At 42.2% G+C, this 27,165-nt stretch overlaps 1 protein-coding gene across 1 annotated transcript in view; it reads left to right on the plus strand.

Annotated features, from left to right (window-relative positions):
- Positions 1-27,165, plus strand: part of lrmda (leucine rich melanocyte differentiation associated) — a 187,712-nt gene that overhangs the window by 155,758 nt on the left and 4,789 nt on the right. Inside the window, exon 6 of the mRNA XM_079280665.1 lies at positions 9,805-9,889. Coding sequence (XP_079136791.1) covers positions 9,805-9,889 — 85 coding nt within the window. The remainder of the gene's footprint in view (positions 1-9,804; positions 9,890-27,165) is intronic.

Genomic DNA, 27,165 nt, shown 5'->3' on the forward strand with positions numbered 1-27,165 from the left:
ACGAAAATACCCGCAACACATCTTATGTTCCGTCTAGTTTTACTTTTTTGTCTTGCTTACTAACTGTACAAATTAAAGGAGGGTAGTTGTATTACTTGGAGACTCATCCTTTTTAAGAAGAATATATATATATACACATATATCTTAATGTTATTAAATGCATATTTGTTTTTTTCCAGAATAATTAGCAAATGTTTTTTGATTTGGTAGCCGTTTATAACCATCTAGTCCTCTTCACAGTAGGAAGTAATTCACTGTGTATGTGAGTAATGAGTTGTTAGACCATTACACATGGCATTCTGTACATTCTAGTGCAGTCCTGACTCAGTGAAACCCTATTGCCCATAGATATATGACCCCACTGAGGCCTTAATCTCATGTTAAAGATTTGTTGGCCTCTAGAAGTCAGTCCTAGCACTGAGATGCCTCGCCTGATTTATATTCACTACCGTGGAAGAGGAGCCAAATGCACTATCTGCAAAGCAGATGCTTCAGCAGTGCCCTTGTATTATGCTTTATACTTATCTGGAAATAAGACCTGCAAAGAAGGTCATTTCCTTGAACCCGCTCTGGCCTCTCTTTCCTTTTCTCTCTTTGTATTTTTTCCTCCTTTTTGACTCTTAATGGTCGTTCATGTAAATGATAACCCGACACAAATATTATGTTTGTATTCTCATGATACAAATACAGCAGCATAGGAAATAGTATCCTAACCCTTACACTGCAAGGTTTCAATTTCCTTCATGGCTGAATATGAGAGCAGAAAGCCCAGAGAGAAACTGAACAAAATCCGGATGACGCCTGCCTTTAAAACCAAATTCTTGTCTGTCAGCCGCTGTAATTTATGGGGTGGAGATTACAAAGCTACCGATACAATAAATTAAGCTGATGGACAGAATTATGCCCGGTGCTTCCTGCTCTCCCCAATGACGCGCACTAACTTAGCAGTGGCTGACAATGAGTGTGATTTACCACCTGGGCAAGAGTGGAGAGGGGAAAACATTCACAGGCAAAGGCACCCAGGCCTCACTTTGGCCCACAGCCTAGTGAATAAAACCCCGCTTCAATTCACCCACAAATGTGTCGCCATTAAAAGACTAAGAATAGGGATTGCAGAGCATAAATATACTCTCTGATTTATTAGCAAACAACAAAGAGCATAAGCCCAGCCAAAGAGAGGGCGACTGTTTGACAGAAGGTTGTCAAGGAGAGAAAAAGAGAGGAAAAACACACTCATTCTCTCGTTCTCACTCACAGACACTCTCAATCTGACCAGGGATGTAGCCCAGCACTATCTCCTGCAGCAGCGTAGCAGCAGATGTGTCTGCTCCCTTCTCAATGTGTGACAGACAGAAAAGATAAACAGAGAGAGAGAGAGAGGAAGAGACGGAGGGAGGGAGGTAAAGAGAGCAGGAGCTGGCACGGCACTGGCTAATTTATCTCGCTGAGAGACAGATTAAAGAGAGAGGAGAGTGAAACAAAGTTCCACTGGCTTAATCAGCGGACAGCCTGCTAGCAGGAGACATGATAAATCAGAGCAGGCTCTGTACAGGAGAAAGCCTTTGCTCTGGGAGGGAATGGGAGACATCCGCAGCCAAGCAGCAGTATCTTTTACATGGACGATTGTGAATAGCAGCTTGTGAACTCGCTATGTGTACACTTGCAATCGATACTCATTGCTATTGTTTGAACAAACACGGTTGTACAGTAGCCCTCTGCCGTTACTTTTGTTCCAACGCTGTTGTTTTTAGCAGTGGGTGAACGATCCTGCTTGGTGGTGTTGTGTAAACAGGACAAAAGGACACGTAGGGCCTTGAGTTTCCCCTTTGGTTTTTGTGTGCAGACGTGTCTTTCTTTAGCTTGGTGTCTGACAGGAGACTAACCTAAGGGCCGAACCCAGGAACAGGAAAAGGGGGCTTAGATATCCCTGTGTCATTAGTTCACTACGGGGTCACAGCTGGGCCACTCAGAGCATGATTACACCTCTTGATTTATCTGCTTTGGAGCCCAAACACAGATAAATCTCCGAGCTCATCCCCGCCGTGGGATCCTCGCTGTCTGATAAACGGCCCAAGCTGAATAAACAACTACCACGACCCCACCCCCACAAACACCCAACCCCTCATACATGATGAATAATTCATTCAGAATTTGCGAAGGTCTGTTAAATGTGTATATTTTGTATCTTAAATGGCAACGGTGCTTTAATGATCCCGATCCAATCCTCATGTGCTCGTCTTTGATGAAATGCTAGTACGGCAGAGGTTGGCGGACATCTTGTTTTGTAGTTGTAAAGTTGATTTCCTCACACCGGCTGTCTTCCTCCAGCATTTACACATAAATATACTTTATGCAAATGTGTCGCGGGTTAGCCCGCACTGCAGCTCCTGTGTAGATATTGGCCTGTCTGCGACTTTATGACAAAGTTTAAAATCATTCATTACAATGACCCCTGCGGTAAATTCAGTGAGTGGAAAATTGTCCCGGCTGTCCTGTTTGGTGTGTAGATGTGATCACGAGTGCATTTTTAACTTAATTAATTGGCCGTTTCTGTTGACAAGAAATTTATGCAGTAATAATTTGCTCGAAATAGATGCAGAGCGCAGGAAATGAGATATCCATCAGGGCGCTTGTGTTCCGCCAGCTGCACCGCGGCTAATATGAAAGTATTTCAGGCTGCTCAGATCCTGCTGTTTGCGCAGTCAAGATTATATATACCCACGATCCATTGCCTGCCTCAGAGGCGCTCATGGAGGTCTATGATAACAAAGACTATGTGATTTATGGCTTGCTGTGAAAGCAGAACTTGATGAGATTAAACAATTTCATAGCACGAGTGTTTCTCAGAGGGCCCTCTGATTTGTGGCAACAGCGCCGACAGTAAATCAGGTTTATATATCTGAAAGCATGCTCAGCAAAGGAGTGCAATTACTGTTTCAGACAGCTACTTTTTATTTCATTTTTATCCCTGGTTTGTCTCTTTTATTTCTGGCCTGTCACATAGCCGCTCACCTTCATAAGTCCTTCTGAGGAAAGGGTTGAAGAGGAGAGGAGGTGGGGAAGTCGAGGTGGCGTGGGCCCTCTGCTATCTCTCCTCCACAGCTTTTAGTGAAACAACAACGACCAGGGGACAACGACGGCCACCAGCAGAACAACACGGGCATCCATAGAGCAGGGGGAAGCACTCCATTTTTAATGCATTGTTTGCCTGCTGCTCTGTCCCTGTCTGGGTAAATGGAGTAGGCAGAGTGTAATTAGAGAGCTGGGCTTTGCTCCGTGCCATAAAGATGACATGGTGTAATGATACAGCTTACAGGCCCGCAGAGGGTTGTGTCTCGCGACGGAGGATCTGGGTCGTTTGCCTGTGACTTATGATAGGTGTGGAAGATGACAGTGTTATCATTGCGACGTGAAACTCAGACATGTGGATGCTGGAAATTTCTTTCGAAAAGGTTGCCAGGGATTGGAGGCGAGCAGAGATGGATAGGGAGCATATTAATCATTTGTGGTTACAGTTTGTCGTGTCATATTTTCAATTGGAAAGTAAGGAGGAATCCTATTTTCAATTAAGCTTAATTATCCTCATTATGTATGTTTTTAGTGATCTTTATATGCGTAAAGAATAAGGTTTTTATTCTTTTTCTTTTTTATTTCATTGAACATTTTGCATTGAGTTGAAGTCAGAGTCCTTAACATTTCAATCACTGTGGTTATGCTGTTTTTGCATCATACCCTTCTGCATCTGTACTAATCAACAAATCAGTTTATGTTTGTGCGTGAATGTAAGTGAGCATGTAAGTGCATGAGTGTTTCTTGCATTAGAATAATGGTAAAGGGTGTGCGTGAGCTTTTTAATGTGAGTGCATACACACATGCAAATCTGTGTGTTTTTGAAGTTGTGGTTAACTGTTCCACGGTTGTGTGTGTGTGTGTGTCCTTGGGTGAAGATGTGAGTTGTGCATCTGTCTGCATCATCCCATATCTTCCCAGAAAACATCAAGAGATCTCATTATTTCGACATATCTCAGGGGTTTTTTTTCCTCTTTTTTTCTCTCTCCGTATGCCTTGAGTCAAAATTAGTTTTCATCCCCTCTGTGATCTTACTGACTGAAGCCGGCTCAAAGTAAAGAAAATCGCGGTGTTCGCAGCGCGGGTGAGTCAAACACACACTTCACACAGCAGCAGACTGAGTTAAGCATTGCTAAGTAAGCTTCACATTTCACTCGTGTGAAGAGCTAATTTCCTTTAAGTTCACATGTCACTTTTTGTGGCTCTTTTTTGTGGGTCCTCTTCAAATGTCTTTCTGCGTCTAATTGCATAGGAAACATTCGAGACAAGCTGGTGTGACAGGCCCGCTCCCAGAGTCTTCAATTATTAAACATCCTACACTCTAGAAAACAGCCCTGACGTTAGCTACAGCCCCTAATCAGAATCGAAAGCCTCATGATATGTCACACTCCTTAGTTGCTATGGTTTTGTGTACCTGTGTGTTTGTGTTGGAAAGATGAAAATATTTATTTTCGCACCAGGTAAGGCAAAACTCTGAAAAAGATGATTTTTTTCTTGTCACCGATAGATCAGAACATTTGCATCTTCTTTTTTTTCTCCTGTTTTAGAGATAAAAGAAATTGTTTGTACTTTTGAAACTATATGAAACGATCAGTTGTGTTTTGTATAAAAGTTTGAAGAAGACAGTTAATCATTGTTTTAACTAACATATACAGCATTTTCTTTTTTTGTCTTTGTAACGTTGTAGCTACATAATCTGTGCCAATGCAAAGGTCAAACTAGACCAAAATAAGAAATAGCCTCAAGCTAATTGTACCGCATACCTGTAATGTAGGCGTACATTTCCGCTTTAAATCACTTATTCTGCAAGACACTCCGAGTAAAGGTCGAACAGATTCTTAAATTTCAACCTAAAAACAAATACAGCCTTATTACCATCTATGAGTCATCGCTGTGGGTGATGAACGTCCAGCAGCACTCAACCTTTGCCCGTCTGACACAAAACGGCAATGTTCCCTGTTGCCGGTTCGCTCCGTGTGCCCCGTGCTCCGAGCGGAACATCGAAACAGTTGCTCTTGTGATCAGTGATCATATGATACATTTACTCAGAGCAAGTTCATTGGAGTAGAACTGGTAAATCATTAAACACACGCTCAGCAGTCTTCCTGCTCAGCAAAAGACTGCTGTGCTACCCACAAGCCCAGGCACCAATACGTCAAATGTTCTTCCCTCTGCCATTACCTAAGAAAACACAGTTTATGCTTTTCATGCTTACAACAGAGATTTGAAACGCGTTATTGTATTTTCTCTTCTCCCCTTTGCCATCATCATTCGATATCACAGATTTTAAAAAAGAAGAATTTTAATCATTAAACTCGTGTTTCACTATGTTGCTTTTAAACAATTTCACCTTGAGCTTTGAAGCTTTTTTTCCCAGATACATAATGACATCCAAATAATAATATTTTGTGTTTTAGTACACCATAATGATAGGCTTCTGTTTGAAAACACTACGTTGTGCACACGACTCCTTTGTGTACATCTGTACTCGGGGTAGATTCTAAATTTGGCAGTGAATTCGAGAATTTCTCATTTCATCATTGCTGTTATATGCCGTAAGCTCGGCAAGCTGGCGCTACTTACTCGCTTCGTTTCCTTTATTCGTTTATTTCTAAAAGTGTTGTATTGTTCGTAACCCCCGTAACTTCAGAAGTATGACACACGGATCACAAAAGAATTCCATCTAGTGAAGAAACAAACATGTCATGCCAGCATTAAATGTTGACTCAAATAAGTTCACAAGTTGTGTCTCCTCTGATCTCGAACATGATCAGAAAGCAGCACCAGTTTACAGAGACAAGATGTGAAAAAAGTTCCATGCACAGACACAAAAGAAATATTTTGATATAGACCCAAAGAGAAAACATATCAAAAGACATTTTTATACATGTCTTTTGCAAGCACAAAAAAAGCAGAAATGGTGTCAAGAGAAAACAAAACAGAAGGCTTGTTTCTTCCAACAATTGCTTTAAGCTACAAAAATCTCCTTGAGTCCCTAGCCTCCCCTCAATGTCAGCCCCCCCCCCCCCCCCTTCCCTCACCACCCTCCCTCTCTCTCCTCTTCGTTTCTCTCTTCTCCCCTTCTCCCTCTCCGAGGCAGGACAGGGCCCTCTTTGCACCCTGCTAGGTGCTTAGCAACAACATTCCTGTGCCCTAAGTAGCATTAAGCCTCTGGCTGAACTCTTTGATGTGGCTGTCAGGCCACATTTATTTCCTTTTAGCACTTTGTCTACTTGTCCAGATGTATAAGGAGATAAAAAAAGGGGCTGGTGTTTACACTGGTCTCCCTCTGTAGCGCGGCTGTAATTAGATTGTATTGCTGGTCAGTCTTAAAGAGGGAGAGGTGAGGCAAGGCAGGAACCACCTGTGTGTCGGGATGAGCTGGTCCGGGTGAGACCTCGGAGCCAGGCTGCGAGAGAGGAAAGCGTGTGTGTTACTTTCGTTACTTTATCTACTTTTCTACATTACACTGTGGCAGCCGACATCACAATCGCATTCTCGCGAAATCTTTCTCGATCAGTTGTATCATTGTAATGTTCTGTAATATCGCACCCATCAACATTTGCAATCAGCAGCCAGGCTTGCAAAACTTTGTAAACTTAGTTGCAGTTGCGTCTAAAAAAAAAAAACACCTCGGTATGCGTCAACCTTCCCCCGACTGACTTTGTGGTATCTCATATTTTCAGGAACCCCACTGTGGAGGTGGTTATGAGCTCCGTGTTGCTCTCTTTGTGTTTTGCTTTTCTTGTCTCTCCGTCCCTCCCCTGTCTCCCTCTTCCCGCTCCCCTCTCTCATGGTGATTTGTTGGAAGTAATGATCACTATTGCCTCTGGGTTTATCGGCATTTATTCACATAACAACACAGAAAGGGAGAAGACAAGACAGCATTGGTGTGATGTATTATCCAGTACGGGAATCATCTTTCATAATGACATCCAACAGAGCTTCCTCTCTCTGCCACCACCCTTTTCTCTTTAACACACACACACATGTACACACACTTTCTACATTTCTCTCTCCCTCTGTCCACCCTTTATTATCACAGAATCCATGGTGCTCCCCAGCCTGTAAATTTGTGCCGCATTATCATAAGCTGTGGTGATAACTCACATTGCACAGAGACAATAATGATGTGAACACTCAGCATATGCCCCGGGCCCAGCAAATTAAAACAATGCTCAGCTTGATGAGCAGACTAATCTGGACAGCAGAGAGACGGAGAGAGCGGGAGAGAGGAAAAGGGGGTCCAGGAGCATCTTAAATGCACGACACAGCAGCACCTCCCTCTGTCCAGTGTAGGTACAACTTAAGAAAACAAGAGAGGGAGACAGGGAGAGAAAGAGAGGATACAGGAAAGGGTGAATAAAGAGACTAAAAGCATTGAGGAAGCGCTTGTTTAGACCTAAGAACTGCATGGAAATCATTATTATGTCAATTTTGGATTTTTATGAATTTATTACACGGGCGTGTAGCACTCTGTGTTTATAATAACAATTAATTGTCAACAACATCACATCGGTCCGCGAAGACTGGTGTTATAGTCCATCTTTATCGTCCCTTTGTATGTTAACCGAATAATATATTGAAATGATCTCAGACATCAATCCATTAAAGCAAGTACAAGAAAGAAGATTCTCCTTCACTGTTCCACATGCTTTTTCATTTTTAAACATTTGCTGCTTCTCCTCCTCCGGACAGGCTGTTGACTAAAGTGAAAGAGTGCAGATGTGGAGGGGTACGGAGGAAGGTCTGACAGGAGAAAAGGGAGGATCGGGACATGAGAAAGCTGGCTGAATGTTGTTCTGTGCGTGGGGTAAAATGGCTGGTCTGGATAGGACAGGAAGTGACAACCACAGATGTTGAAAGGACAGGGTGTTTGATCAGCAGGCAAGATACTGGGGAGGTGAAGTGGTGGTGTCATGCATAGCACGGGGACCGGGTGGGTGGTAATACTGAACGCAAGCGACTGAAGTCCCACAGGACTGAAACCAGCCCAGGGCTTTATTCAGTATCCAGCTAACCCCAGCAGTCCTCCCTCTCCTCCTTCTCCTCCAACGCCCCCCTAACACAGTCGGTGGGTGGTGCTGTTCATAATGTGGCAACTAGGAAGATTAATTGTGAGCAAGCAGCAGGATTAGAAGGGGCTTTTGGGGGCCAAGCAGGCCAGAAGAGGCCCGGGCTTGTGATCTTTCAAGCAGGCCAGGAAATGAGGCAGGCGGGGGCGCAACACCACGGTGGCTCAGAAGAGCATGGAGGTAGATCAAATAGAGAGGGCTCACAATTGTTCATGGCTGATTTGCTCTGTTAGCTCACAGCATTTATCAGAGACAGACATTATCAATTATATCCTCAAAACCAAATGGCAAAATTCGGGCAAAATAAGAGACTTTATTTGTAGTGGTCATTTGGTAAGTGGTCATATTGGTTCAGGATCGTTCTGGCCTGTTTCAATATCCATTTTGCAGTGCTACAATAAGAAAAACATTAGTATGAATACCTGATTGTTTTTCCTCATGGGTGTAATGTTTTTCACTGAGCACAGTATGTTCTTATTTGGGGTTGTTTTACTTCTTGCATTACACATTCCATACGAAAACAGTGTACAAGCAGGGAGTGATCTGTGATATTTCTAAACATGTTTCAGTCACTCCAGAGGCAGCAGGTCTGCTGCCAAAACAATATTTCTATCTCAAGCTCTTTCTTTCAAAAGCATGATCTACCAGCATATGTAGTAACGTCTCAGAATGAGCTTATTTTGCCATTTTTCTCTTCGGTGTAACGTGGCACACATGCCGGCCAGCCCTAATGCCTTTCAGAGATGCTATCTGAAAGCACATTATGCGATCGTTTTCAATTCGCAGTGCTCTCTTTGCCCATGAAGAATATGGTTCCATTTAACAGTGCAGACCATTCCATTTCTCAAGGTTATGCATCGGCATGTAGAGGAACAACAATAAAAGTGGGAGAAATGCAGCTCCAAACCATCTCTAATATGTATTTGTCAGTTGAGTCCCTTGCTATGATTAAAGACCCAGTGAATTCCTTCCTGCAGAAATGGAAAGTATTTCTGCAAAGGCATCGGATATCGCTGTGTCATGATAAACTGCCTGCCTGCTCCACTGCCTAAAAGGCTAAGGGAAGGAAGAGGATGTTTTGGACCTTGAAAGTGTATGAAAGAACAACAACACAAGAAACTCTTGACCTGTTCGGGAACATGCTCTAAAATCTCTTTGTCTTATAGCAGCATTTGCCTGTTTAGCCTGAACCACTGACTTTGCTCACAGCTTGTTCTTGTTTCGCAGCCAGGAATCTATGCACATATGTATCTCACATTTTCAATTATGTGTCATCACATAAGGTATCCAGTTAAAGTGCAAATTGCATGTCCTCTCTGTCGAGAGCACTACCTTTACGTAAACCGCGGCGCATTTGGCTGCTCAGAGTGAGTGACATCTACCCTTTAGTTGACCACTGCAGGAGGACACGGCTGAGTGAAGGTTAAGACCTCTCCTCCCTAACCAGGTCGTAGATCAGATCATCAAAGGCAGGAGTGAAGCTCCACAAAATGCGAGAATTGATAAAACATGACCTGCCACATCATGTAATAAAACAGGTGAAGTGTTTCCAACGTTTCCTGTACCAATCCCAAAGGATTTATGACACTCACATTCAGCTCCTGTAACAACCTTTTTCCTTCCAAATATTTATTATTTTTGTTTGTCTCCTAACTCCTAGCCACCTGATGAGACTGGATCTGAAAGTCACCCACTGCCCTACACTCCTCTACCCCGAGGATCCAGCGATGCCAAGAACCACAAAGGTAAGGAAATAAGAAAGAGCTACAGACTTCATAACCTTTTCAGGCGGTTTATACATGCATCCGCTCAGATATTCTTTAAAGTCAACAAGAAGCGACACAATATATTATCCTGCATTCAATCAAAACCTAGGCCCACGGATTATGCAAATACACATACGTCACAACACAAACGGCTACAGAGAGTGGGAATCTATTGGCCTTGAGACTGCGTTGGAGTTGTGTTATCTATTCTTATTGATCTCATCTCATCTGTGTGATGTGTTGATAGTGGGAATAATTCTGAGTACTGTAGGTTAACTCTGATCTGAATGCATGCGTGGGAGCACAAAGCACATACATAAGAAGCGTCCTTGATCTGTTGACACCAGACATTGATTAGGCCTCGTGTTGACCCGGTGTAGTCGGTTGATGTAATTGTGTAGCAACTCCTTAGTATCAAACACTGCACTATAAGAAGAATGCATCGCATTCATTCAAAATAATTGTGCAGGTCACCGCCTGCGTTTGGAGCAGATTTTCTGCTGAGGTTGATGTAAAAAAAACCCTGGTAGTCCATTTTATCATATTATACCCGTAAATCAGATTATACAAAAAGTGTTTTACTTGAATCCTCAGACTCCATGTACAGTCTAGCATTTAATCAGTTTGTGTCATTGGACTACCAAAATATATTGCTTTGGCTGTCTTAAGAATTATAATTGAATAAAGATAATTTCTCACCATAGGTGTCACCACACTGTAAAAGTAGCACTGGTAACCATTTGAGATACTTTTAAATGCCAGAGGGGCTAATAAAAGGTGAAAGACCTGCAACAGTTCGTATATTACTAAAAGGTAGTGTTTAACATACATTCCTGCAAAACAAAAATGATTAAGTCGGTCTTCTTTATTGTGAATTGCTTGACATCTTATCTTGTGTTATAACATCCTGAATGTGCACTTTACAGTTAATCAAACTCCAGTTTGCCGGACTGACTGAGTCGGGTGTGTGTGGAGTAGCTTGTATCAGGTCATTTCTTGTGCCTGAGACATTCATCACTGTCTTCCAATGCAAAACACCTGTGATGGGGCGACCACCAGTATGGTAGCGCAACAGGTCAACAATGAGAATCTCTACCCCTCGCTTATGGTGCCAAGGACAGATCCATGCTATGAAAGCATGAATGGTGGCAGCTCTCACCGGGTATAAGGACAGGAAGAGCCCGGTGCTTTGTCAAAATCAGACCTGGCTAAGAACAGTCCATTTAAAGGTGAGAGGATCTGACATGAAATATTTTCCACTTCGTCTCAGATCTGAGCAGCAGTGACAGTCTCCATTTGTTATTTTTGTGATGCAGTGCTGCAGTCTTAGATAACACAGCCCTCATTTTCGCCCTTCACCTCGTCTTCAAGTCCCCGCCTCCAGCCCTTACCCCAGCTCTTTGTTTTTGTTCCCTTTTATTTACACTTCTTAAACATACTTGAGTTTTCTGTATGTGTTGGAGACAGTCACAGCAACTGTTCATTTAAAGGGAACGAAGCCGTGGCAAAGCCGTGCTGCAACAAAGAACATTTTTCAGACAGTAATTCCAAACTGAGCATTTACTGAGTTAAATACAGGATGTAAACAACAGGGGTAAACAGAGATGCTGAGCGATTTGATGTACCGGTGGTTCAATTTGTTCCAGTACGGATCGTGAATAAAACAAATCACCACACAATTTGTTCATCTCTTGAAAAAGTGAGGCGGTTAAAATATATATATATATATTTTCTTTTTTTTTTTTTTTGTTCTGTGAAGAACTGCTTTTGTTTTGTACTATTGTGTTGAGAAATCCCCAGTACATGAAATTAAATATTGAATCATGACATTTCACGACATAGAAAAAAACATGGACTTGTACGTGGATGTGGAATCATTGCATCGTTATTAAGCAGCTGAAATGTTTCTAAGTATTCGGCTATGTGATTGTGATAGTAGTTTCTCTTCACTGTTAATGAAGTGGCCTCTTTTAATGGGGGTACTGACGGAGGCTGTGTAGTTGTATCCTTACTCCTGCAGTAGCAGGCAGATCAGCAGCTCTTCTGACACCGCCCTGTCGGCTGCTCGGAAAGAACCTCCCTTTCCTCCTTTCAACCCTCTGCACCCTCCCCCTCCACTGTGTCACCTGTGTGGAAGCCCAAGAGCCTGGGTGCCAGAGGTAATTACAGCATGTAGGAGCTCCCAGAGGAGGGCAGCGCTGGAAGGTCACTGCCCAGAGAAGGAGGGGTGGAAAGCAAGGACAGAACTCCAGGATATAGCTCCTGTCTTGGTTGGTGGAGGAGTCAAAAGGAGACGGAGCAAAACAAGGCAGCGAGGAGGGAGATGAGGGATGACAGCGAAAGGTGTGCTGTTGTGGTCGTGAAATCTAAATCAAGATTTCATACACCAGACCAGACAAGCAATAGACATAGCAGGGGTAAGACGAAGGAGCGATGAAAAGACAGCAACAGGACCCGCGTTAAACACTGGAAAAAGACAAGAATTAAAAATGAGAGAGCGCTAGACAAAGTGAAGGAGGAGGGTGGGGGCTCCAGTGTGTCTTGGTGAAGGCGTGACACGGAGTGGAGTGGCGTATATAGTATGGCAGAGGGGCCTGAGGATCCTCCACTACTGTCACCATGGCTCTAACTCTCAGTACTGGTCAAACTGTCAACTCAACTCTAAATCTATTCGTCCAAAAAGGAGTCCCAGCCTAAAGTGTGTCGTCTAAGACTGGCCTATACCATACGATTAAGCCACAGCCGATGACATGTAAACGTTGTGCTTGGTTATTTATTACCAGCTTGTCATTTGTCGAGGATGTCACATTTTAAAGTGTGATTCACAAGTTTATTTGATAGATCTGATTTTTAGAAGTATGAAAAAGAATGCTTCAGACTTGATTGATATCCATGTACATATACACATACTATTCATTTCCTCTGTATATTTCAATAAGCTATGCACTATTTACTACTTTTTTTTTACAGGTATCAGTTTAATTTTGAGTAGGCCATCCCTCAGCCGTGACAGCGGTAAATGAAAGGGATATGTTTGTGCAAGTAGAGTAAACCGATGAGGAAAAATGCCTGAAATCTGCCTTACAGTACGAGCCCTGGGCCCTTTTAATCTTGTTGTTCTGGGCCTGCTTCCAGCTACTTTGTATGTATGTATCTTAAATGGCGCACAACTGTTATTAAAATCCCAAGAGGAAAGCTGCCATCAAAGCAAAACAAAAAAAACCTCCTTCCTGACGACACCCATGGGGTGTCTCACATTTGCTTGTCGGCTCGCTTTCATCTGATGTCGGGGTGATCCGCACCGCGAATCCTGCTACATTCCCCTTCGCTCCCTCTGCCCCCCCCCCCCCCCCCCTAAAAAAATGGAGCAACGGGAACACATCCAAACTAAGAGTAAACTGTTTTATAGTTGCTGCACAACAAATAAACAAACATCTGGAAGCATTCAGAGCAGCCCATTAGCAGGGCTCTGGGCTTTGCCAAAAAGGGGTAAATGATGAGGAATGGGCTGTCGAAAGGCTGGCGGAGACAGGGGAGAGGCCAGATGACGGAGCTGTGGGTGCTAAGCACTGCCTTTTAAAGCTCAGCTGGGCTCAGAGAGATCTACACCTGCTGCTATCTCCTCCTCCCCTCCTTTCCTCCACCAGACATCTGGATGGGATACATGACTAATGGATGACTAAACTGATAGTTTTGAAACTTAGCTAAAGGTTAAAAGGTTGTTGGTTTGACTGATGACTTCATGTTCTTTGCACAATGCACTTAGTACAACTAAAAGTAAGTTTGACGTTTAAAAAAAAAATATATATATATATATATACAGTTCCCTAATGTCGGTTTAGTGTTACTTGATTAATAACCACAGCTGATTATATTATTTATAACTGGATTATATGCTGTTATAATACAGATATTAACTTTTTCCAAAAAGTCCTGTTATTTACAGTGAACACATGTGCTACTGGTTACGGCATGTTTTGGTAAATTAATTGATGCATTACCTCATGCATCTGTTTATTTACTCTGGAGTTGTTTTCCATGCTTATCTTGAGGGACTCTGTTCTTTCCTCTTTGATGTCACTCTGTAGTATGCAGCATGAATGAAATGATACTCTCATCTCTCTGCCGACAATCTTCCCGTTCTGGTTTGGACTGCCTCGGCATGTTCCACGAGTATGGAAATGTTCTCTCTGCAACGTGGTGAGAAAAGACAGAGCACCTTTTGACGTTTCCCATTAGACGCACGTACGTGCTCAGCAAGACATTTCACTCAGCCTCGTAATGATTATACCAGCAGGATCTGTCCCCTGATAAACATCACTCTCAAACATAAAGACTTGCACTGGCCCCCACACAACTGAAATGAGGCATGTGGAAAGAACAAAGTGTCAACTTTTCCTCCACACTCGTCCAGAGTACCCTTTGCAGAGCTGCTTTCTGTAAACCTTTTTTTTTTTTTAAACTACAATGCATGTGTTCAACATCGAGAAACGACAGATGATGAAACATTTCATAGAGAATGATATATACAGATCCCTCTGCCAGCTACACACCATGAGCATGTGTTGAGTGAGCCTCTGAACCAAGCTCTACGAGGTGAATTGACAAAGTAAAGACATGGCCTTCTTCCTGGGTACAGAGATCGTAAAAATGTTTCCCGAGCACTCGTCACGGCATGAAAGTTGAATTTCTTTGTAATGTCTGCCAGTTTGTGAGCTGATGAGGTGTCTATGATTGGCTTCTTATAAGAGTGTAATACTTTCCTCCACATAGAGCCACAGAAATAAAAAAACTGCAATAGATCTCATTCGTTTGTATGAACATACAAACTTGCCCACACAGGCAGTACTTAGATATATTTAGATATACAATACTGTACTTTAGTGGTGGGATGTGTACATTTACTGTAATTAAGTATAGTTTTCTGCCAAATTTATATTTCTACCCTTCCTCTAATTCAGAGCGAAATATTTTACTTTTTACTCCATTACATAGATTTAATATTACCAGTTACTTTTCAGATTAAGATTTTCCATATAACCATGTGATCATTTAAAATGAAGCACTGTTCTACATTCAACATTTATATTCATATAAAGTATTTAAAACTAGCTTTATTTTGACAATATAAAAGTATTGTAATACTTTAAGCTGATACAAATAATACATTTTCATTTCACAAAAAAATCTGGACTTTTACTTAAAATAAGTAATAAAAAATATGAAATTAAAATAAAACATATATATGTGAAAAAGTATTATTTACTATGTGTGTGTGAGTGTGTTGGCACCTTCATTTCTATTAATTGTTAATCCTGTTCCATATACGTTTTTGGAACCCAAGCACCTGAACACACAGTCCCATCAATCTATTCTTCGGCGAGGTAGCGCCTGCTGTATATCACAGTGGCATATACTCCCCGAGTATGAAGACAGGCTTTATTTCCTTTATGCGATTCAGATGATTTGATAATATTCCTCCCAGGAGTAGATTGGCTCGGCAACATGAATAACCATTAAAGCCGGCCTATGGAGATGGATGAGGGGAGATGGGACAAGGCAAACTGGCTCTGCAATCCTTTACCGCGACTTCACAAAACACTGCGCTGTCCGCATCCAAAGTGATGAGAGCTAATTTTTTTGGAGGCGGGCCTGTCCTTTTTATTACTTCCCTGGAAATCACCTCTACGTTTTCTCGTTCAGAAGCAGGTTAGATTAAAATGCCAGGATAACCTCCTCAACTGCCATGACAGGCATAACTGCCGAACTGTGACATGCCAGCTCTAAACTGCTTTGAGAAAGCTGCCTTCCACCAAGTGTCATTATCTCTCCGTTATTAGATGGTTCTCCGCTCACAGTGTGTGAATAATTCTGTTTGTGCTGGGTTTGGGGGAAATGTCAGTGACACTATTGTTTTTACCTTGCTGTTTGATGTAGCTGAGAGAGTCTCCTGAGTGTCTTGACTTCTTAAACTGATGTTGGACGTATACAGCAAAAACTTAAAGTGAAAAAATAGGGCTGTCAGCTTCTGAGCCATTTCAGAATATTTGTCTCTTAGTTTGTCTTACTAGTGGTGTAAAAGTAAATATTTCTCTCTCCAATATTCTGCTTTAATAAATGCTGTTTCATAGTCAAGTTTAACATATGCTGGAATTGTTCTGACTGAAATAATCTCATTATGATGCCATAAAGAGTTCGTAGATTAAGTTTGACATTTTCTATGTAGACGTTATTAATCTAAAGGCACCGTACAAATTCATCGAATGAGTTTTTGTCGAACACCTACAGTACTTTATAATGGACATTAAGCATTTTGAACACTGAGCCTGAAAGCAAACGATCACACTTTTGAACTCCTCCATCCATCACCACTGAAATATGATGATTACAAGCTTTGAACCATTTTCTCAGCAGCAGGAAAATATGTAGCCTCCTAAATCTTTACCGTCCAAGACCACAACAGACAAACTGGTTATTTATGACGACACAAACCCAACTGGAGTCACTCGTTAAAACCTGCTCAGGCACAAAGACGCAAGTTTGAGGCAATATGTTGGCTTCTACTTCAGATGTGTCAGACCAACGGACAAGGACATGCGTTTCTGCCAAGCTGGCCCAACCCTCTTGGAAAAACACACCGCTGGTGTTTTGGACTTTGGTCTACTTCCCAGTTGCACTGGTCATTCTCAAGTAGCAAAACATAAATCAGACAAAGTAGATAGCTTGAATCAGCTCTGAAATTGTTTTTGCTAATGCAGCTGTACTATAACTCATTCCCCACCATGATTTGCCGTTGCGGTTTCGGGATAACTGAGATGCGGCCTGTGCTTTCCAGCCATACTTTCAGTCAGAAGTTGGAGCAGGTTTTTGTAGCCTTTAAAGGTGGGAGTCCATCACAGTAATTTAGGATGGGGGTTAGCTGCCAGATGGTTTTGGATATTTTTACAGCAGGATGGATGTTGGGTCCACCAGTTTCTGTGTCAGTACCCTTTGAAACAAATTGCTGTCTGTGTGAGGGCGCTCGCTGCCCTTCATTCTGATGAATAGCTGCTAACATGCGGGCAGATGCTGGACAACTTGTCATGCTAAAGGGACAGGATCAGACCTCAATAAGTCAGTGTAGCTTTGTAATTGTTGTATATTACCAGGGATGTTTATACAGAGATACACAATACCTCGTATTTTTGATTGCATGATACTGCAAGTTAACAAAATGAGATGCAATACCTGCTGAACATATTTGTCTTGTTGGTTTATGAAGGGTCATATGTCTTAATCAGAGTGTTTTTGATACATTATATTTTGAGTAGACTGTCGATCGTAATTCTAGGGTAACTGATCTCACACAGTCATCATTCAAGATGAAAACATGCTTTAATTCTAGTCTGGTTAATGGCCCCAACAAATTAGATACCAATTCAGTTGCTTGGCAGTTTATCATGCTGGTTGACAACACATTCTGCATGTCTTAACAGCTATGCTACATCACCGAACTTTTCTGTCAGACATGATCGTAACGGAGCTATACATGCCACTAATACGTAGAGAGAAAAGGGACCACCAGTGATAATTTACAGAGCTAAATGAAGTGGTGTCCTGTTAGCAGACAGGCTCCAAGTGGCAATCACACACTGAAAAAGCCACCTTCCCTGGTTAACTATGTAGTACATAAACACAAATGAATGTTTTTGAGCAGACAGATATTCACACACGTGGAAGCAGTGCCTACATATGCATAGCATCACACTGAGACAAACGTTTACACCACAAATTATAGAAACGTTGAGTAAAACTACAGGCACGATTCATTTGCCAAAGTTGAGGTTATGATGTACTGTTAGTCTACTGTCTTTACATAAATGTATCACAATACTGTACACCTTTTAGTATTTTGCATTGGAAAATATAATCCCAATTCTGATCATTATCTCCATAGTAATGACAGCACGTATATATCTTGGAGAAGTAGGAAACTCCAGATTCCTTTGAATGACATACATTCAAGAATCACGGACGTAGCTTTGCCTCGATCTTTGAGGATGATCCAAGTTTTACTTGTGTAGTTTTGGGCCACTAGTTGTGATGGTTATGGAAACATACTCACAAATGTAATTGCTGGTATCTGGCAAGTGGACAGCTTTTAAACAGTTTAGCCAGATTATCGAATCCACTGAATGTGCCTGGAATGTTGCATTGCATAGGAAATAGTTTCAAGTACAGAGAAGTACGGTAGGTCAAAGTTGACCCAGGAAGTCAGTCTATAAACAGTGATGGGTGTTTACAACCTACAGTTTGGTTCATCATTTCCCTGGTTGCTCTCCTATTCTTTTTCAAAAAGGTTGGCCAACCTGTTTTTTTAGAACCTGGATTATAGTTTGACTGCTCATATTACTTGCCCCCTTTGACTTCATTGTTACAATATTGCCTCTTTCCCAGATCCCTCTGATTATCTTGGTGAGTATTATTTTACGATCATCCATAATGATGGCCAAAACTACGAAAGTAAAACTAAATTGTAATAAACTGTAATTTTTTAATTGTTTACGATTTGAAGTTCAATGCAACATTGAACATGTTGCATTGAACAATTATAGAGATTTGGGGCTTTTGAGTCATGAATAGTAATTCATAATTATGATTAATGTGGTTGTAAATAACATTTAATACTAAATTAACTTTTAGAAAATTCCTCTAAATGTTTTTAAAGAAACTAAATGAGCAGGATTGTCTTTTCATGCTGCTGCACTCACTTAAGTACTATACTCTAGTACTGTTCCAACCAGCACACCTGGTCATATCCTGAGGGCTTTGATAAGGTATACATTCTCAAGTGAGTTTGACAATGCATGGTATTGAGCCAAAACATTTATATTTTTTCAAGGCAACAACGCTAGAGTTAGTAAATTACTAAAAGTACAATATGTACATATTCACATGTACATATGCATGTCAAGTGTAGTCCAGTCATTTAAAGTAGACATGACTGCAACCACAGTTTCTTTGGAGTATTGTGGGTCTTGAAACTTCAAACACACACACTCACACACGCACTGACACTGACTCATTGGCAGGTATCCTCAATGCTCCGAAGCTATTGTGGCGGAAAGAGCTGAACTCATCTGTCAATTACGGTAAGCTCCATTGGGCCATTGTCTAAACTGTTTTCTCACTCACTGGTGAGTCCAGTGATTTATTGTCAACTGCCCATGCATCAATATACAATTGGGAGACACTAAGATGTGATGTCTGAACACAAACTATTGTCAGAGTATCAGCATAGCTCACATTAATTGCCATTTAGATTATTCATTGCATCGGGCTGTGTGGGAAGCCTTGTTTGGATTTGCTGCTTGTAAAGAGAAGAGAAGGCCATTAACATTTATGCTTGGATTCCAGTGCTATGGATCTGGGCTTCTATTTACTTCGCATTCACTATCCAACTGAATGAACAATGTCCGAGCTGCCCCAAACACACACACGCAGTGTTGCAGATTTGTGGGTTGTGCTTGTCTTGCCTTGCCTTAAAAGTCCATAAGGTTAACTGGATATGAGTGTCACAGCGAATTTGTTCAACTGACATGAATTTAATCTCTCTTAAAATATAAAAGGGGAGCCAGGAAGTAGCAGGTCTTTCATCTCTATGGCGTCAACATTCCAGCTCAACCAATGACAAGAGCAAGGTCACTATAATGCCAGGAAGTCCAAAACAACCTTTTGATCTGTCACTTTGATTTGCCAAAGCTCCTTTAAACAGATGGAGCAGGCTTCTTTGTCATGATAATATGAGCAGACGCGTTATTTTACCATCATTATTTAATTTGAAGATATTTTCTGGCATGTTATGTCGCTCCAGCGCAAGATGGTTGGATTGACTGAGTCATTTTGGTCAAACACATGAATTTATCGCGGATTGTTGTGATTTAAAAGTCAGTTTGCTTCATTCCCCTCCCTCAGGACAAGTGTGTACTCAAAACTAAACCTTCAGATTTGTTAGCCATCACATCACATCTGCTCAGAGAGATGTAATTATTTGATTGTGCAGATTGTTATGTACTGCTGTAAAATACGTGCTTCGTTACAAAATCCAGGGGAACAGTACAGTACAAATTTTATCATGAAACTGAAAACTTTAAAAACGTTAACGTTATTTGGAGTGCTGAGTGCCTGGAGACCCTCGAAAGAAAGCTAAAATATGTTTCTCCATTTGACACCATTAGCGAGTGTTAACACGTAACCCGTGGCAGTGTTTGCCAACTGCTCCACACCATTTTTAGGCATCCTCTGCAGCAGCAGTTCTGAAAGAAGGATTTTAGATGGTTGGACAACAGAGATAGGCGAAGAGGGCATGATATTGGACAAAGTGAAATGAACATGTCCACATGTCTGGCAGCAGGGATTCTGTGTTTGCACATTGTGACCCTGAGATGCAACATCTCAGGTCTAGCCAAGGGTTTGTTTTGTGCCCTACGATCCATTTCCATGTGTTGACGAGCTCGGTAACAATGTTTGTCCTTTGCATTATACCCTCGTGGTAAAGAGTAAATACATTGTTTTATGGGAGTACCTCTATACTGTATGTTGTACCATTGCTTGTGTTATTGTTTTTGCTTTATGTAGCAGGCAGTAGATTGTAATAGCTGAGCAGAAACGATGATATTAAGATAACCTTGAGAGAGGAGCGATAACACAGCCATGGGCATCTGTCCTTCCTGCCATCGCTAACCCACTGTGACATTTTGGCTGAGGAACGGCTCAAGCTACAGCACTAACAGCTTATTTGCACTTTTTACACGATACTTGAAGGGATGGCTTCTCGTTATTGTACAGTTTTGGAAATTGCCTCCTTGGTCAGCTTGTATTGTGATATGCTGTTAGCCATTCGACGATGGCGAGCCAATCCTGACAAATGCAATGAACAAATCAAAGATATTAGTGCTGTGATGTGCGGTCAATAATATTTGGCTTCATTAATTCCCATGCCCTGAGATGACATCCATCCCCTTTTAGGTTTGAAATCTCATCCCCTTATCCTCTATACCTCAGCTGTGGCTCAACCAAGCAGCCAAGCAGATAATACGCTCTGAGCTCTGAAACATGTACCATTATAATTAGCTTTGTCAGGTCCTAGCCCCTACGACACTCATGCAGATAATATGATAATATGTCTTCATAACTGGCTGACCTTACATGCTCAATATTTCTCCCCTTATGAAGATTACATGTCAATAAAGTAATTGAGTCCCGGGGTGTGTGGCAAGTGAAGATTTAGGTTCTTGGACTTTTCAGGGTAGTGATGTACGAGCGTTATTATTCTACCTGTCAGGAGATGTGCAGGGGGCTGGGGACAGTCCGAGAGTGTCAGGGGGAGAGGAGAGAAGAGAGAGGCAGGGGAGAGAGAGAGAGAGAGAGGGGAGGATAAGGCAAAAGAGAAAGAGAGGGGAGGGAACTGAAAGACATGAAGTGAGCCAAAGAGAGACACAGAAAAGGGAGAGTGAGGGAGGCGGAAATGAAGAGAGGAGAGGAGGGAGGACCGGGGAGAGCAGTAGAGGCAAAATCATTTCTCACAAGGAGGAACAGATCCACAGTTAATCATTCCCTCGTACCTCCATCTCTCTGTCCCCTCCCTCACTCTCTGCATATGAACAGGGGATATGTCATATTAATTAAGAGAAGTAGAGTTACAGTGGAGCCATCCGTCTGAATGCGGCACAGGGAGGCCGGAGGGGAATGAAATATTCCACACAACACAAACCTATCATCACCTCTGCCTCACACCTGATTGGCTACTGTGGGTTCATTAGTTTAAATTCTGGCAGGAAATGACAGCCTGTTATTTGACACAACCATAAATGTGAGCAGTGTATGATGTCACCAAGAATACATTTTTCATTACTTTAAACCTATATTAAAAACAATTGCAATTTCTTTCGGTTGACGTGCAGGCTTACTGCCATATATACTTTTTCTGTCAATAATTTAGATGTTTGTCATTTTTATATTTATAAGAACCACACACATTAATCAACATTTCTGTAAATGTGCCAGTTTTAGCCATCAGATAATCACCTCATTGTAATGACGTCCAAATAAAATAAACGACAACAAAAAAAATACACACTTGGGTTAATTTTCCTCTAATTAGAATCAGCTAGAATCCCTGATCTTGACACTGCACATAGTTGTGATCTGCACTTTTCTTCTTTTCTTGCCACATGTAGTGGCAAATTGTTCTAAATGCCATACGTCAAGGTACTGTTTTGTCCATCATAATTTGACTGTCAGTGCTAGAGACAGAGGAAATGGGATGTGAAAATGAGCGTGGTCGATTGAGGTCCAACAATGAAGGTTACACACATTTCCAGCTGTGAGAGAAACAGAAGCAGGGGACACACAAAGGCAGGGTGGGAGAGCAATGTTAAAGGATATTTTACCATGTCCTATTGGATTAGGCCTGGAGATTGATATCTTCCAGTCAGATGAAGCTCTGATGTGAGTGATCCAGTCCCTCCATCATTGTGACATGCGGCTCTTGGCTAACGCTCATCCGTGTTGATGGGCACACCCTAACGCCACAAGGGCCATGGCTGAACATACCCACCTTCCTCTCTCCCCATCTCTGTCCGCCTCACTCTGCCATCTCTGTTCTTTTATTTCTAGTGCCCTTCTCCCCTGTTTTCTGTCACCATGTCATGTCCAATCACTGTTTGGCTGGCCAGGCACTCAGTCGGGCAGGCAGGGAGCAGGAGCCCCAGGTAGAGAACTGCCTAACAGGCGTCAGGATGGGCACTGAAATGACTCTAATAATGGGGTCCCCGTGTGGCCCAGACAGGCCAGTCAGTTAGCAGGGCCAGGATGGGGAGTAATAAGTGTTTGATGTCTGCAGGGGAAGGAAGTGTGAAGGAGTACAGCCAACCCTGGGCACTCTGGTCAGGCAGGTGCAGCCAGCCAGGGTCTGAGGGGAGCGACTGAGGAACAAGACGTCAGATTAGTATTGATATGTGTCACACTGGAGGTTGCCAGGCTGTTTGTTTAAGAGAGTGTCTCAGAGTGGTAGCAGCCGTGCGGTAATTGATGTCTAGCTCAAGAAGAGAAGCTAGAGGACAACCTGATGCTTTAGGCAAGAGCTTTATGAAACAACCATTGTCGATTTCATGGTGTGATGACGGAAGGAACTACTGCACAATGTGCGCCTTTATCATCTGTGCATGTTTTAGGAATGTGTAAAACTCAAGCAGACGTTTCTCTGGTGGCTAAATTCTGGCCATCTTCTTTTTGATGGAAATTGCCACTGACAGGTAGCGAGGTGCCATTTTGTCCGCTGATGCGTGAAGTCCATCTCTGTCTGCGTTGTTGAGTTTGGTCAACGTGGCACTTAGTGACTGACGTTGCTTTAAAGCCGGCGAAAACACTGTCATTGTCATGTCACTTATCTTTTGCTTACCAATTTTCAATGTGTTGCTCGCTGAACGCCTTGCTGAGCTTTTTACAGCTTTAAGCAACTTTCTGTGCCCTCTAAGTATTAACTGTGTTTCAACCCCTCGACACATTTTAAGCCCTAATATCAGAGGGAATAGGTCACCCAGCAGCACCATCCACTGATAAAGCCACTGCTGTCCTTTCTAGTACGGCTATCTAGTAACAAGCTGCTTCCCTTTGAACAGTTTTATGTGGTTGTAATTGACCTGACAATGGGGTTCATTATGCAGTCTCTTTCATGCTGTTTTGCCTGATAATTATTATTTAATGTGTTCGGATGGCGAGCATCATTAATTCATCCCTTCCTCCAATGTCAAAGAGATGAACAGTGAAGTTATCACTCTCTGGTGATTAATATTATGCTCCTTTGTTATTGAATCCTGTCCCAGTGATTAAACCTTCATTGAGTGACTCACCGGCCGCTCTTATTAACGGCACCATTACCGAACGCGGCCAAACCTCTAATTGCGATTTTCACTTTTTCTTTCTATTTCGGTCGGAGGTTTCAACCACTTATCTGCGCTTTTCTGTTAATTAGAAATCCTGGATGTAATGAAGAACACAATCGATCAGTGTCGGGCCGTGTGTTGGGCATGTGTGGTGATTTGTGATCCACATGTTGACAGAGAAAATGAGCACTTCTGATTACTGGCATCATTAGTGGTTGTATTTGCCCTTTAAGGGTAGACGAACCCTTTCAATAGCTCTAGCAGTAAATAACCAACTTGTCATTATTGTGCTTAAGACTTTGTAAACTGTCTCAGCCTTAAACAACTCTCCTCTTATCTTCTGACTCCAGAGTTACTGTTACCAGTATTCTCTCCTGGCTCTTTCTGGAATAAATGTCACTGAAATTAATTTCGCCATTTTTTTATTTTCATTAGAAGACCCCCCACAACGGTAATCTCTTTCTTCAGTCAAAATGTATGCGCCCCAGGATTCAATTTCCTTCCCATCCTCATAAGTTGGATGTACAAAGACTGATAGGCATTTATCTGGTTAACTGTAATTCACCCATCAATGAATAATGCCATCCTCAATTTAAAGTGTTTGATTATAGCCATTTAGTGGACTGACAGTGATGGAGTGTCATTTTTCAGAGTTGAACCAATGTTGCCGATAAGCTTGAAATATAACCGATACATAAAGTGTGCGATCCATTGCATGAGAATCATGTGGCAAAATCAACCTTTGTATTGATCAAAGCTGGTTGAGTCACGACCCAGCAACCTCCCCCTGACAGGCTATCAGCCTGTGGCAATAGCAAATCTTTCAACTCTCCATCTCCCGCTCACACACTCGCTCCCTCTTTTGTAACCCTTGTTGGCCCTCTGTGTACGCGTGTCGTTTTTACCTGAGTCATGCACACAGTTCCTAAATCTTTTTTTCTATCCCGTTCGATCCCTGAAGTGAAATGAAATGAAAGTTTGGGGCTCCGACAATGGGAGAAAAAAACACAGTACATCACCTAAAGCTCAAGAATGTGTTTGTATACATTTGTGTTCGTACTGCGATGGAGAATTGGGTGGAAGACGAACCACTGCTGACGGACAGGAAGTATACAACATGGCAGGCGAGTATTTGGAAAGTCTGACGTCGGAGGCTCATCAAATGTCAACAAAGAAGGCAGCAGTTAGGCTGTCTTTCTCTATGTGTACCAGACAGGCATATCATCACGGGGGCTCGACTATTACTGCAAATTATAATCAATTAGCAATTGTTATCTAACAATGGGTACCTTTCCTCATATTTCTATAAAATGCCACCGTGTACTGTCTATAAGCGTGCATTTATGAGAATTGATGCTGGACGTTTGACTGTCCTGCATGCCTTGCTGTGCACTCTTGGCTGGTTAGAGTACTCCTTCTGTTGTAGGCAGTCTAATCCCTGCCTTCTTGCTCTCTGCCTTCTCCCCAGCCTCTGTCTGGGTGAAAAATGGGGCACATTTCCCTGATAGCCTGTGTGGATGTGGGGAGTATAAATGGCTAATGAATTACAGATGAACATTGACACAAATTAATCTTCCTGATGTCCCAGGGTTAGATGGCAGCTATTTAAAAGTGTAATCAATACGCTGAAGTTGAGAACATGCAGGCGCTGCAGTTGTTTGGCCGCAGTAAACAGCCAGGAGGAAAACAGGGAAGGCCTGAGCTCAGGGCATGCATCATAATGACAGCTATTTATGTTTAATGGGCTAAATATCTTTTATTGGGAGGAGAACAAATGTCACTTTGATTTTCAAAGTTACACACAGGAGTTTAGTTTAGACCCAAGAGAGGCAGGTGAGCCGTTAGAATGGTTAACTGATTGAAAGAGGAGTCTATTAGTAAAGTAAATATAGATAAGGAGTTTCAACTTGTCATATTAAGCCCTCGTTTCTTTTGTGAGAAATGTGCATCATAAAAACGACAATAAGATGGTCGTCGTCTTAGTGCCATCAATATTAAGTAACTTTCCCCTTTGCTCGATTTCTTTCGGTATTCGGTATTACCCTTTCCTTCACTCGACCCCAAAATACACCACCAAATCATTCAAAATGTAAACTACCTTTCAAAGCAACAGTTCATCACATATAAAACATAACGATGTGAAATTATTTAAAAAATACAAGTTGCATCACAGCAGCAGCCTAATTCTAGGTCACCGTTGGAGGCGATGAAACTTCATTCAGATCAGTACAACAGAAAATGAAGCAAACATTTAGTAAATCAAGGGAGAGAAAATATCAAAACAACAGTGCAACAGATGCTTTTGAGACTGACTGACGGCATATTCCTTTATTCAATGAGTGGCTTTCAAAATATTTCAAGAAAAAATACAAATTAGCAAACCTACACACACCTATGCACAAAGCATACCAATACCAAGTGAAACAATATAGTTTCTCTCCATGGCAATGTGCTGTGTGTGTGTGCCAGCTCACCTATCAGTGGGCTGAATCACAGTCCACTGGCTGTTGATTTATGGGACGCAGGGGGGTTATCTATCTGCAGGCCTCCCTATAGAGAGGAGGTGGCGACTCCATCTCATGACGTTGGGCTGAACTGATAAAAGGACAGCCGGAGATGGATCGTGTCCACAATAATAGCCCTGGCTCACAGCAGCCTACGCCCCAAGCTCATAAGTCACTCTCGCACCAACTCTTATGGATGCTTGCCCCCAGCTCCATCTGACCCCATCCCCCACCTGCCCGGCAGTGTTATTTCACCCCTTGGAGATAATACAGAAAGTGTAATTGACTTGTTAATTGGCTTTTTTTTTCCTCATTGCATTGTTTCCCTGATGGATGGCAGCACTGATGGAATTGTCGGCTAAGTGGCCGAAGTAGAGGGTGGGTCAGTTTGGCAGAGGAGGCAAAAATCAGCAAGTCAGAGAGGTAAAAAAATAGGAATCAAAGAGAGCAAATAAGAGAGGAGAGAGTGTAGAAAAAGACAGAGTGCCAGCAGTTGAGAGGCGAGGATAGATATGAAAATACAAGACACTAGGAGTGGAGGGAGTGGATTCATGCCGAAAATAGATAACCTTGATGTTAAAAGCTACATCCGTCGAATGTGTCTTTCTGTGACATATTGATGGCCCTTGAAAAGAGTCAAGCTGATTTTATGCAGGGAACAATCATTAAACCCACTCCATCTCCCTCCTCTCGCTCCCTTGTAAGTGTGTGTGTGTGTGTGTGTGTGTGTGTGTGTGTGTGTGTGTGCTGATTAAATGCAGAGTTTTGAAGCAGACTTTGTGATGTATATGGCTAGGAATCCCAAACAGAAGCCCTGGTTGTGGTG

This window comes from Melanostigma gelatinosum, assembly GCF_949748355.1.
Source record: "Melanostigma gelatinosum genome assembly, chromosome: 12".
In the NCBI taxonomy this organism is placed as follows: Eukaryota; Metazoa; Chordata; class Actinopteri; order Perciformes; family Zoarcidae; genus Melanostigma; species Melanostigma gelatinosum.